Here is an 11,940-nt window from a genome sequence, read left to right on the forward strand (position 1 = left end):
GGGGCCGCGGGTCGCCTGCCCACGGGGGCCCCATGGCCGTGGGGAGACGCTCCCCGAGCCGCCGAACCTGTCGGGCCTGAGTCACGGGGCGGCGGGACCGGGGGCAGGCCCGGTCACGCGTGTGCACACGCGTGTGGGTGCGCAGGGCAGGCGTGTGCAGGCATGTGCTTGGCAGGGGGTGTTTGCTGGGGGCCCTGGGGGGGGGCGGCAGCTGCTTGCCCGTGCATGAGCACGGGGCGTGCGAGGGGCGTGCGAGGGGCTCGGGGAGCTTTGCACGGCCCCGGGCGTGCGAGGGGCGTGCGAGGGGCTCGGAGAGCTTTGCACGGCCCCAGGTGTGCGAGGGGCATGCGAGGGGCGTGCAAGGGGCTCAGGGAGCTTTGCATGGCCCTGGGTGTGCGAGGGGCGTGCGAGGGGCTCGGGGAGCTTTGCACGGCCCTGGGCGTTCAAGGGGCGTGCGAGGGGCTCAGGGAGCTTTGCACGGCCCCAGGTGTGCGAGGGGCGTGCGAGGGGCGTGCAAGGGGCTTGGGGAGCTTTGCACGGCCCCAGGTGTGTGAGGGGCGTGCGAGGGGCGTGCGAGGGGCTCAGAGAGCTTTGCACGGCCCCGGGCGTGCGAGGGGCGTGCGAGGGGCACGGAGAGCTTTGCAGGGCCCCAGGTGTGCGAGGGGCGTGCGAGGGGCGAGGGGAGCTTTGCACGGCCCCAGGTGTGTGAGGGGCGTGCGAGGTGTGTGCAAGGGGCTCAAGGAGCTTTGCATGACCCTGGGTGTGCGAGGGGCGTGCAAGGGGCATGCGAGGGGCTCGGGGAGCTTTGCATGGCCCCAGGTGTGTGAGGGGCGTGCGAGGGGCGTGCGAGGGCCTCGGGGAGCTTTGCATGGCCCTGGGTGTGCAAGGGGCGTGCGAGGGGCTCGGAGAGCTTTGCACGGCCCCAGGCGTGCGAGGGGCTCAGGGAGCTTTGCACGGCCCCAGGTGTGCGAGGGGCATGCGAGGGGTGTGCGAGGGGCTCGGGGAGCTTTGCACGGCCCCAGGTGTGTGAGGGGCGTGCGAGGGGCGTGCAAGGGCCTCAGGGAGCTTTGCACGGCCCTGGGTGTGCAAGGAGCGTGCGAGGGGCTCGGGGAGCTTTGCATGGCCCCAGGTGTGCGAGGGGCGTGCGAGGGGCATGCAAGGGGCTCAGGGAGCTTTGCATGACCCTGGGTGTGCGAGGGGCGTGCAAGGGGCGTGCGAGGGGTTCGGGGAGCTTTGCACGGCCCTGGGCATTCAAGGGGCGTGCGAGGGGCTCAGGGAGCTTTGCACGGCCCCAGGCGTGCGAGGGGCGTGCGAGGGGCTCAGGGAGCTTTGCATGACCCTGGGTGTGCGAGGGGCGTGCGAGGGGCTCGGGGAGCTTTGCACGGCCCCAGGTGTGTGAGGGGCGTGCGAGGGGCGTGCAAGGGCCTCAGGGAGCTTTGCATGGCCCTGGGTGTGCGAGGGGCGTGCGAGGGGCTCGGGGAGCTTTGCACGGCCCTGACTGCGTGACACCACCGGGACTTTCCGTGCCGTTTCTGGTACGTGGCCGGGGCGGAGCCGGGGGGGGTGGGTGGCCCTGGGGGAGTCAGGCCAGGACACACACACGTGCACACGCGTGTGCAAGGGCGTACAGCAGTGGTGCGTTGCACAGGGGAACTGTGAGGTGTACGTGGGACAGGCTTTGGCCGGTGCACGTCTGCGGGTGTGTGCATGCGTGGGGGCTGCACTGGCCACCTGGGTCGTCCCCCCCCTTTAATTGGGGTGGGGGCTGCAGGGACGCCCGGCTCCCCCTTTTAATTGGGGTGGGGGCTGCAAGATGCCCAGGTCCCTCCTTAATTGGGGTGGGGGCTGCAGGGACGCCCAGCTCCCCCCTTTAATTGGGGTGGGGGCTGCAGGGACGCCCACCTCCCCCCTTTAACTGGGGTGGGGGCTGCAGGGCCGCCCAGCTCCCCCCTTTAATTGGGGTGGGGGCTGCAGGGACGCCCAGCTCCCCCTTTTAATTGGGGTGGGGGCTGCAAGATGCCCAGGTCCCCCCTTTAATTGGGGTGGGGGCTGCAGGGCCGCCCAGGTCCCTCCTTAATTGGGGTGGGGGCTGCAGGGCCGCCCAGCTCCCCCCTTTAATTGGGGTGGGGGCTGCAGGGACACCCAGCTCCCCCTTTTAATTGGGGTGGGGGCTGCAGGGCCACCCACCTCCCCCTTTTAATTGGGGTGGGGGCTGCCGGGCCGCCTGCGTGTCCCCCGCCCGCCCGCCAGGGGGCGGTACAACACCGGGCCTCCTGTGACCCCTCCCAGTGGGCGGAGCCACTGGCGGGGAACCCCCCGCCCCCTCCAGGGGTCCCCGGGGCGGGGGCGGAGCCAGGGCCGGGGGCCGGGACGGGGAAGGGGGGGGGGGGGCGGCCCCGGGGCCCCCCCCCCCCCCCCCGGCGGAGGCGGCCCCGAAAGTCCCGTCGCTGCCGGCGGGGAAGTCCCGGGGTCTCTTCCGCTCCGCAGCGGGATCCAGGCGTCCGGGAGGGGACCCAGACGACCGGGGGGGACCCAGGTTCCCGGGGGGGGGGGGGACTCCGGTGCCCACCCCCCCCCCCCCCAAACCACCCCCCCCCCCCCCCCCAAATGGCGGACGAGCTGCCCGTGGATCTCCGGACGCGACGCGGGGGCCCCCCAGGCTCTGGACCCCCCGAAACGTCTTTGCCTCTGCGGAAGCGACGCTCGGTGATGCGGGGGGATAGAGGGGGACCCCCCCCCACCCCGGGGCAAGGAACCCCCCCGGGGCAAGGGCAGGGACCCCCCCCCCGGGGAAAGCGCCCCGCGGGGTCCCCCTCGCACCGCCGCCCCCCCCCTGCGCCCCCCCCGGCCTCGGCCTCGGCTTCCCCCCCCCGCCCTCCGCCTTCTTCTCAGGTGAGACCCCCCCCCAGACCTCCCCCCCCCCCCCTCCCCACCCGGGGTCTTTCGTGGGTGGGATGGGGCTGAGGGTCTCCCAGCCGCCCGGGGTGTCCCCCTGTGTGTCCTGTGTCCCCCCCACGCTGACACTCGCCATGCAGGGCTGCGGGGGGAGCTGCCGTTGCCGTTGCTGGGGGGCGCCGGAGCGGGGTTGGCGGCCCCCCCGGGGGTCCTGGCCCTCCCCCCGGCCCCCCTGGCTTTACTGGGACCCCCCGAAACCCAACTGGCCGCCGACATCGCCGCCGCCACCGGGCAGGACGAGGACGGTGACACGTGAGTCGAGGACCCCCCCCCCCCGCCACGATGGGGGTCCCCCCAGTAGGGACCCCCCCACCCCCACCCCAGGAGGACCCTCCCGATCGACCCCCGAAATGGGAAACCCAGAATGAGCCTTCCCCTGGGCCCCCCCCTAATGGCCCCCCCCCCCCCTTAATAGCCCCCCCTCCCCTTAATGGGCCCCTCTGCCCCCCCCCCCCGTAGGGACCCCCCCCCATGGGGGCCCCCCTGATGGGACACCCCCCCCCCCCAAAGTGAGGAGCCCTCCAATGGCTCCCCATGGGACCCCCCCTCGGGGACCCCTCAGTGCCCCCCCCCCCCCGCGGGGAATCCCCGGCCCCGCCGGGCTGCCCCGGCCCCGCCCCGCCTCGGCTTGACGTCACCGCCCCGGCCACGCCCCTTTACTGGAAGCGCGGGGGGGGAGGGGCCGCTTCCTCCTCCCCCCCCTCCCCCACCCAGGTCCCTGCCACCTCCCCCCGAAACGCGGCCCCTCGTGTCCTCAAACCGATCGTGTCCCCCCTCAGTGACACCCCAACGTGTCCCCCCACGCCCCTCCCCATGTCCCCCCCCCCCCGTGTCCCCTCGTGTCGCCGTGTCCCCCCGTGTCCCCCCCGTGACCCTGTGTCCCCCCGTGCCCCCCCCCGGGGACTGCACGTCGCCATGGCCTCGTGTCCCCTCGTGACCCCTGTGTCCCCCCCCCCCCATGTCCACCCGTGTCCCCCTGTGTCCCCCAGGGTGCTGCACGTCGCCATGGCCCCCCCGTGTCCCCCTGTGACCCCATGTCCCCCCATGTCCCCGTGTCCCCCCCAGGGCTCTGCACGTCGCCATGGCCCCGTGTCCCCCCCCATGTCCCCCCGTGACCCCACGTCACCCCATGACCCCATGTCCCCTTGTCCCCCCCAGGGTGCTGCATGTCACCATGGCCCCGTGTCCCCCCACATCCCCCTGTGTCCCCTCGTGTCCCCCCCAGGGTGCTGCATGTCACCATGGCCCTGTGTCCCCCCACGTCCCCCCATGTCCCCCTGTGACCCCGTGTCCCCTCATGTCCCCCCCAGGGTGCTGCATGTCACCATGGCCCTGTGTCCCCCCACGTCCCCTCACATCCCCCCGTGACCCCATGTCCCCACATCCCCCTGTGACCCCGTGTCCCCTCGTGTCCCCCCCAGGGCTCTGCACATTGCCATGGCCCCGTGTCCCCCCATGTCCCCCCATGACCCCGTGTCCCCTCGTGCCCCCCCCGGGGACTGCACGTCACCATGGCCCCGTGTCCCCCCACGTCCCTCTGTGTCCCCCCGTGACCCCGTGTCCCCTCGTGTCCCCCCCAGGGCTCTGCACATCGCCATGGCCCCGTGTCCCCCCGTGTCCCCCCATGTCCCCCCGTGACCCCGTGTCCCCTCGTGTCCCCCCCGGGGACTGCACGTCACCATGGCCCCGTGTCCCCCCACGTCCCTCTGTGTCCCCCCGTGACCCCATGTCCCCCCAGGGCTCTGCACATCGCCGTGGCCCTGTGTCCCCCCATGTCCCCCCATGTCCCCCCATGTCCCCCCGTGACCCCGTGTCCCCTCGTGTCCCCCCCAGGGACTGCACGTCACCATGGCCCCGTGTCCCCCCACGTCCCTCTGTGTCCCCCCGTGACCCCATGTCCCCCCAGGGCTCTGCACATCGCCGTGGCCCTGTGTCCCCCCATGTCCCCCCATGTCCCCCCATGTCCCCCCGTGACCCCGTGTCCCCTCGTGTCCCCCCCAGGGACTGCACGTCACCATGGCCCCGTGTCCCCCCACGTCCCTCTGTGTCCCCCTGTGACCCCGTGTCCCCCCCAGGGCTCTGCACATCGCCATGGCCCCGTGTCCCCCCACGTCCCCCCGTGACCCCGTGTCCCCTCGTGTCCCCCCCAGGGCTCTGCACATCGCCGTGGCTCAGGGGGCCCTGGGGGCCGCCCGACGCCTGGTGGGGCTGTTCCTGCAGGGGGGGCGGGAGCTGGACGTCTACAACCGCCTGCGGCAGGTGGGACGGGGTGTGGGGGGACACGGGGGGGGTGTGGGGGGTGGGTGGGGTCCGGGTGGGGGGAGCAGGGGGAGGGGGGTGGGCTGGAAGGGGGGTGCTGGAGGGACACAGGAATACGGGGACACGGGGGGGGGGGGGCGTGGGGGGACAATAGGCGAGGAGCTGGATGCTGCGCGCCCTCGCCCGTCGGTGGCCACGCCCTGGCCACACCCTGGCCACACCCTGGCCACGCCCTGGCCACACCTTGACCCGCTTCCTCAGACCCCGCTGCACCTGGCGGTGATCACGGGCCAACCGGGACTGGTGCGGCTACTGGTGGCCCACGGGGCTTCGCCGATGGCGCTGGACCGACTGGGACGCACGGCCGCCCACCTGGCCTGCGAGAGCCGCAGCCCCCGCTGCCTGCGCGAGCTGCTGCGCCCCGGCCCCCGGGGGGGGCCCGACCTGCAGGCTCGCAACTACGAGGGTAAGCACCCCAAAAATGGGGTGGGGGGGTGGGGGGGAGGCAGCGGGTTGGGGTCCCCGCGCTGCTGGCAGGTGGCTACGAGGGGGCGGCACCCCAAAATGGGGGTGGGGGTGGGGAATGCGGGAGTGGGGGTGCATGGAAATGGGGGGGCAGGCACCGAAATGAGGGTGCTGAAAGGAGTGGGGGGGGGGGGGGCGCTGATGGGTGGCCCAGAAATTGGGGTGCACCACCACAAGGGCCGACGGGGCTGTCAAAACCATCTCGTGCTGCCCCAAAGCTGCGTGGGACTGGGGTGGGCTCGGGGGGGGGGGAGGGGTGATGACGACTGGCCCCTCCCCCCCCCCCCCCAACCTGTGACCCCTTACCCCTGGTCCCCCCAGGTCTGACCCCCCTGCACGTGGCCGTCAGCTCGGGCGCCCGCGAAAACGTCCTGCTGCTGCTGGAGCACGGGGCCGACGTCGACGCGGTGGTAGGGCTTGGGGGGGGGGGGGTGTTTGTTGGGGGGGGGGGGGGGGGGCTCAGGGGATCCTGGGGGGGCTTGGAGGGTCCTGGGAGGGGGACACTGATGGGCTGGAGGGGTCTGAGCTGCATTGGGGTGGGGAGGTTGGAGGAGTCTGGGGGATTTTGGGGGGCTGGGGGGGGAGGCAGTGCCCAGAGGGGGACTGGGACAGGGGAGGGTGGTGGTGGTGGGGTTTGGGGGGGGGGGGGGGTTGCCATCCCCTCACTTCCCCCCCCCCCCCCCCCCATTGCCCACCCTGGGCTTGCAGGACATCAAGAGCGGCCGCTCGCCGCTGCTGCACGCGGTGGAGAGCAACAGCCTGGAGATGGCCGAGCTGCTCATCCAGGTGAGTTTTGGGGGGGCTGGGGGGGGGGCAGTTTGGGGGGCTGGGCGGGTGGTGGGGGCGGTTTGGGGCATTTGGCGTGTTTGCGGGATGTGGGTCGGTTTGGGGGTTTTGGAGGGGGCTTGGAATTTGGGGGCTTCAGAGGGTATTGGGGCTGGGGGGGGGGCTATGAGAAATTGGGGGGCTTTGGGGATGCAGTGGGGGGTATGAGAAATTGGGGGGCTTTGAGAAACTGGGGGGCTTTGGGGATGCAGCGGGGGGTATGAGAAATTGGGGGGCTATGAGAAATTGGGGGGCTTTGGGGATGCAGTGGGGGGTATGAGAAATTGGGAGGCTATGAGAAATTGGGGGGCTTTGGGGATGCAGCGGGGGGTATGAGAAATTGGGGGGCTTTGGGGATGCAGTGGGGGTTATGAGAAATTGGGGGGCTTTGAGAAACTGGGGGGCTTTGGGGATGCAGCGGGGGGGTATGAGAAATTGGGGGCTTTGAGAAATTGGGGGGCTTTGGGGATGCAGCGGGGGGTATGAGAAATTGGGGGGCTATGAGAAATTGGGGGGCTTTGGGGATGCAGTGGGGGGTATGAGAAATTGGGAGGCTATGAGAAATTGGGGGGCTTTGGGGATGCAGCGGGGGGTATGAGAAATTGGGGGGCTTTGAGAAATTGGGGGGCTTTGGGGATGCAGTGGGGGTTATGAGAAATTGGGGGGCTTTGAGAAACTGGGGGGCTTTGGGGATGCAGCGGGGGGGTATGAGAAATTGGGGGGCTTTGAGAAATTGGGGGGCTTTGGGGATGCAGTGGGGGATATGAGAAATTGGGGGGCTTTGAGAAATTGGGGGGCTTTGGGGATGCAGCGGGGGGTATGAGAAATTGGGGGGCTTTGAGAAATTGGGGGGCTTTGGGGATGCAGTGGGGGGTATGAGAAATTGGGGGGCTTTGGGGATGCAGTGGGGGTTATGAGAAATTGGAGGGCTTTGAGAAATTGGGGGGCTTTGGGGATGCAGTGGGGGGTATGAGAAATTGGGGGGCTTTGGGGATGCAGTGGGGGTTATGAGAAATTGGAGGGCTTTGAGAAATTGGGGGGCTTTGGGGATGCAGCGGGGGGGTATGAGAAATTGGGGAGCTTTGAGAAATTGGGGGGCTTTGGGGATGCAGCGGGGGGTATGAGAAATTGGGGGGCTATGAGAAATTGGGGGGCTTTGGGGATGCAGCGGGGGGTATGAGAAATTGGGAGGCTATGAGAAATTGGGGGGCTTTGGGGATGCAGCGGGGGGTATGAGAAATCGGGGGGTCCCGGGGCCACACACAGGGGTCCCGGGGCTGATCTGGGGTGCCGTCAGCGGGGCGCCAGCGTCAACGCCCAGTCGTACGCGGGGTGCACGGCGCTGCACGCGGCGGCGGGCCGGGGGCTCCTGGGGGTCCTGCGGCTGCTCCTGCGCAGCGGCGCCGACTGCGCCCTCAAGAACTACCACAACGACACCCCCCTGGCCGTGGCCAGCAGCCGGCAGGTACGGGGCGGGGGGGGGGGTCTCCTGGGGGGGTACTGGGGTGAAATGGGGGGATTGGGGTGCAGGGAGGGGCGTGCGATGGAGGTAATGGGGTGGAATGGGGGTATTGGGGTGCAGGCGTGGGGTGTAATGGAGGCATTGGGGTGCAGAAGTGGGGTGCAGTGGGTGTAATGGAGGTACTGGGGAGCAGGAGTGGGGTGTAATGGAGGTACTGGGGTGGAATGGGGGTATTGGGGTGCAGAAGTGGGGTGCAGTGGGTGTAATGGAGGTACTGGGGTGCAGGAGTGGGGTGCAAAGGAGGTACTGGGGTGGAGGTGTGGGGCGTAATGGGGGTACTGGGGTGCAGGGAGGGGGGTTCAGTGGGTGTAATGGAGGTACTGGGGTGCAGGAGTGGGGTGTAATGGAGGTACTGGGGTGGAATGGGGGTACTGGGGTGCAGGCGTGGGGTGTAATGGAGGTATTAGGGTGCAGGTGTGGGGTGCAATGGAGATATTGGGGTGCAGAAGTGGGGTGCAGTGGGTGTAATGGAGCTACTGGGGTGCAGGAGTGGGGTGTAATGGAGGTAATGGGGTGGAATGGGGGTAATGGGGTGCAGGGAGGGGGGTTCAGTGGGTGTAATGGAGGTACTGGGGTGCAGGAGTGGGGTGTAATGGAGGTAATGGGGTGGAATGGGGGTACTGGGGTGCAGGCGTGGGGCGTAATGGGGGTATTGGGGTGCAGGGAGGGGGGTTCAGTGGGTGTAATGGAGGTACTGGGGTGCAGGAGTGGGGTGTAATGGAGGTAATGGGGTGGAATGGAGGTAATGGGGTGTAATGGGGGTACTGGGGTGCAGGCGTGGGGTGTAATGGAGGCATTGGGGTGCAGAAGTGGGGTGCAGTGGGTGTAATGGAGGTACTGGGGAGCAGGAGTGGGGTGCAATGGAGGTACTGGGGTGCGAGGGAGGTACTGGGGTGCGAGGGAGGTACTGGGGTGCAGGTGTGGGGGGCGTAATGGGGGTATTGGGGTGCAGGGAGGGGGGTTCAATGGGTGTAATGGAGGTACTGGGGTGCAGGAGTGGGGTGTAATGGAGGTAATGGGGTGGAATGGGGGTACTGGGGTGCAGGCGTGGGGTGCGATGGAGGTATTGGGGTGCAGGAGTGGGGTGCAGTCGGTGTAATGGAGGTACTGGGGTGAAATGGGGGTATTGGGGTGCAGGGAGGGGCGTGCGATGGAGGTATTGGGGTGCAGGAGCGGGGTGCAATGGAGATACTGGGGTGGAATGGGGGTAATGGGGTGCAGGTGTGGGGTGTAATGGGGGTATGGGGGTGCAAGGAGGGGGGTGCAATGGGTGCAGTGGAGGTACTGGGGTGCAGGGAGGGGGGTGTGATGGAGGTATTGGGGTGCAGGAGTGGGGTGTAATGGAGATACTGGGGTGGAATGGGGGTAATGGGGTGTAATGGAGGTATTGAGGTGCGATGGAGGTATTGGGGTGCAGGGAGGGGGGTGCAATGGAGGTACTGGGGTGCAGTGGAGGTATTGGGGTGCAGGAGCGGGGTGTAATGGAGTGCAGGATTGGGGTGTATGGAGGTATTGGGGTGCGATGGGGGTATGGGGGTGCAGGGAGGGGGGTGCAATGGGTGCAATGGAGGTACTGGGGTGAAGTGGAGGTACTGGGGTGCAGGAGTGGGGTGCAATGGGGGTATTGGGGTGCAGGGGGGGTGAGCCACTCGGCTTTGGGGTGCAGTGGAAGGGTTTGGGGAGATATGGGGGGGGGGGGGGACACGGCAGGGGGTGCTGGGGAAGGACCCAGGGGTGCACTAGGGGGACTGGTGGGATGGCGCAGGTTGTTTTGGGGTGTGGGGGAGTACTGGGGGGGGGGGGGTGGTTTGTGTGCTCCGCTGTGCTGACCCCAGCTTCTCCCCAGGTCATTGACATCCTCCGGGGAAAAGCCTCACGGCCCCCCCCAGCCCCATCCAGCCCCCCCCCACCCCCTGACGGGCCCCCCCAGGCACCCAACGGTGAGGGGGACACTTTTGGGACACTTTTGGGAGGCTGGGGGTTCCAGGGCTCTGGGGGGGGGTGTGTGTGGTGTGGGGGTGTGTGTCAAGGGGGGCTTTTAGGGTTTTGGGTGAGGGCAAGGGGGGGGTGTCTCCAGGTTAGGGGAAGGTCCCTGGGGGTCTTGAGTGGTGGTGGGAATTTTTGGGGGAGCCTGGGGAGGGTTTGGGGGGGGGGGGACGGACATGTCTGAGGGGTCCTAGAGGGTCTTGGGGGGTCCTGGAGGTCCCATGGGGGGGGTCCCAGTGTTTGGGGGATCCCTCAGTGGCTCGGGGGGGGCATTGAGGGTCTTGGGCGGGACTGAGGGGTCCCGTGGGGGGTCCCAGGGTTTGGGGGGGGGCCCTGGGGGTTCAGGGGTGTCCCCTGGCAATGAAGGTCCTGGGGGGGGGGGGGGGTCGGGGTCCTCCCTGACCCCCTGCTGTTCTGACCCCCAGGACGCGCCTCCCCCGTGTCCCCCCCAGCCTCCCTCAGCCCGCCCCGGACCCCGACCGCAGCCAATCAGAGGGTGGATTCTGCCGAGCCGACCAATGGGGTGCAAGGGCCGGGGCCCCAGCGGGGGGTGAAGCACGAAGGCGGTGCTGGGCAGCCAATGGGATGCCCTGTTGGCCCTGCCCTCACCCTGCCATTGGCCGATGCCCACCCGGACCCCACCCACCTCTACCCACTGGCGTCGCCCGGCCAGGAGGCCGCAGCCAATCCCCTCGCGCCACGGCCCTTGCCCCGCCCACTTGTCTCCCTGGGTCTGCCGGCCAATCAGGGCCCACCGACGGACCAATCACAGATGCCCGCCGACGCAGGCAAACACCCGCCCGTGCCGCCTCGGCTCCGCCCCCGGGAGGGGCGGGGCCAGGTGGGAGGGGGCAGGTGACCCCGCCCAGGCCCCGCCCCCGGAGGACACGTGACCCCACGTGGAAAAGGGACCCCGGCATCCGGGAGGGACCCCTGTCCCCATCCACGAGCATTAACCCTCCCCCCCCCCCCCCCGGCGGGGGAGGGGCTAGTCCTGTAATGAGGCGAATTAAAGCGATTTTGGCTACAAACCCTGCTGGGGAGGGGGCTGAGGCGGGAGGGGCGGGGCTAAGGTGGGGGCGGGGCTAAGGCGGGAGTCCTCCAGCGGTCGCGCTCTATGGGCCGTCGGTCCTCCCGCTCCCGGAAGTGCCCGTCAGTCCTCCAGCGGTCGTGCTCTATGGGCCATCGGTCCTCCCGGTGCCGGAAGTGCCCGTCAGTCCTCCAGCAGTCACACTCTGTGGCCCGTCGGTCCTCCCGGTCCCCGGAAGTGCCCATCAGTCCTCCAGCGGTCACACTCTATGGCCCGTCGGTCCTCCCGGTCCCCGGAAGTGCCCATCAGTCCTCCAGCATCACACTCTATGGCCCGTCGGTCCTCCCGCTCCCGGAAGTGCCCATCAGTCCTCCAGCGGTCACACTCTATGGCCCGTCGGTCCTCCCGGTCCCCGGAAGTGCCCGTCAGTCCTCCAGCAGTCACGCTCTATGGGCCGTCGGTCCTCCCGGTGCCGGAAGTGCCCATCAGTCCTCCAGCGGTCACACTCTATGGCCCGTCGGTCCTCCCGGTGCCGGAAGTGCCCGTCAGTCCTCCAGCAGTCACGCTCTATGGCCCGTCGGTCCTCCCGGTCCCCGGAAGTGCCCATCAGTCCTCCAGCGGTCACACTCTATGGCCCGTCGGTCCTCCCGGTCCCCGGAAGTGCCCGTCAGCCCTCCAGCGGTCGCGCTTAGTCGCTCATCCCCTGAGAATTTCAGTACATTGCTGGAAGATCCCCTTGAATTTTGTGGTGTGTCCCAGAGCCGCCTTCTGTCTCTCACGCTCTTAGTACCGTGCTGCTCCCTTCACTGTGCCTTTTGTGGCCCTCCTTGTGCTCCAC

The 11,940-nt window shown here is 69.0% G+C and overlaps 1 protein-coding gene across 1 annotated transcript; it reads left to right on the forward strand.

Annotated features, from left to right (window-relative positions):
- Window positions 1-1,153: 1,153 nt before the first annotated feature.
- BCL3 (BCL3 transcription coactivator) lies at window positions 1,154-11,111 on the forward strand. The gene is made up of 10 exons (XM_049793215.1): window positions 1,154-1,395; window positions 2,753-2,892; window positions 3,036-3,207; window positions 5,106-5,214; window positions 5,476-5,680; window positions 6,061-6,149; window positions 6,448-6,525; window positions 7,862-8,029; window positions 9,933-10,026; window positions 10,498-11,111. Exons 1-10 carry the CDS (start codon window positions 1,154-1,156, stop codon window positions 10,929-10,931), a joined length of 1,731 nt encoding a protein of 576 aa, XP_049649172.1. The 3' UTR covers window positions 10,932-11,111.
- Window positions 11,112-11,940: the final 829 nt, after the last annotated feature.

This window comes from Accipiter gentilis, chromosome 37 (assembly GCF_929443795.1).
Source record: "Accipiter gentilis chromosome 37, bAccGen1.1, whole genome shotgun sequence".
NCBI classification, from domain to species: domain Eukaryota; kingdom Metazoa; phylum Chordata; class Aves; order Accipitriformes; family Accipitridae; genus Astur; species Astur gentilis.